Source organism: Dendroctonus ponderosae, unplaced genomic scaffold, assembly GCF_020466585.1.
Source record: "Dendroctonus ponderosae isolate FM_Combo_2020 unplaced genomic scaffold, Dpon_F_20191213v2 Dpon_F_20191213_10, whole genome shotgun sequence".
Taxonomy (NCBI): Eukaryota; Metazoa; Arthropoda; class Insecta; order Coleoptera; family Curculionidae; genus Dendroctonus; species Dendroctonus ponderosae.
The window spans coordinates 4,745,500-4,746,319 of NW_026017111.1; the positions used below are offsets into that span (position 1 = coordinate 4,745,500).

Sequence of the window (820 nt, forward strand, 5' to 3'; positions counted from 1 at the left end):
TATCTGGTTGCCATAGAACAAAAACCACTTGCATTGGACTCTTTTAAAGTGAAGACAATCGCGAACTGTCAGGGTAAATTTAACTTTGTTACATGTTACTGTTGTGTTTAGTTTACCAGCAAACACAAATTATCACCTATTTTTTGCACGTTTCGTTAATGCTGCAACAAACGTGCCCCTTTCCAGATGAGCAGCAGTCATCAATACTTGAAAGCCTCAAGTTCAACAAATGTAACCTGCTGCCCTGGGGATGTAGAGCACCAAACTCAACTATCTGAGAATTTGGCCTCACTGTTACTGAGTCAGGAATATTCTGATATCGTTCTAGTGGTTGAAGGGCAGAAACTCCATGCCCATAAGGTATAGATACAATCTTATTAGCCGCGAGACTCTGTTAATTCAGCCAGTTTATAGGTTATTTTGGCGGCTCGCAGCGATTATTTTCGAGCGCTCCTCTACGGTGGCTTAAGGGAGTCAAATCAGGTACATTCGCATTGAATTCATCATAGTATTTTGTTGACAATGCCCGCATGTTTCAGGATGAAATTGAACTGCCCAATGCCCCACTGAACGCCTTTAAGGTGCTTCTAAAGTACATTTATACAGGTGAGGCTGTCCGCAATTTTGCATGTCTAGTGTTAGAAGAAGACGGTCTTTTCCAGGACATATGTTCTTGATGACCATGAAGGAGGAAGTCATTCTGGACATCCTCGGCTTGGCGCACCAGTATGGTTTTGAGGATCTGGAGAGAGCGATTTCTGACGTTCTAGTTCTACTGTTGTGTATGAGGAACGTGTGTGCCCTTTTAGACACAGCTCGC

At 43.0% G+C, this 820-nt stretch overlaps 1 protein-coding gene across 1 annotated transcript in view; it reads left to right on the forward strand.

Annotated features, from left to right (window-relative positions):
- The window catches only part of LOC125502746 (BTB/POZ domain-containing protein 9-like), a gene marked incomplete at its 5' end in the record, with an annotated part of 2,935 nt that continues 2,115 nt past the window's right edge, over nt 1-820 (forward strand). Inside the window, 5 exon segments of the mRNA XM_048661968.1 lie at nt 1-73; nt 187-360; nt 415-483; nt 540-606; nt 663-820. Coding sequence (XP_048517925.1) covers nt 187-360; nt 415-483; nt 540-606; nt 663-820 — 468 coding nt within the window.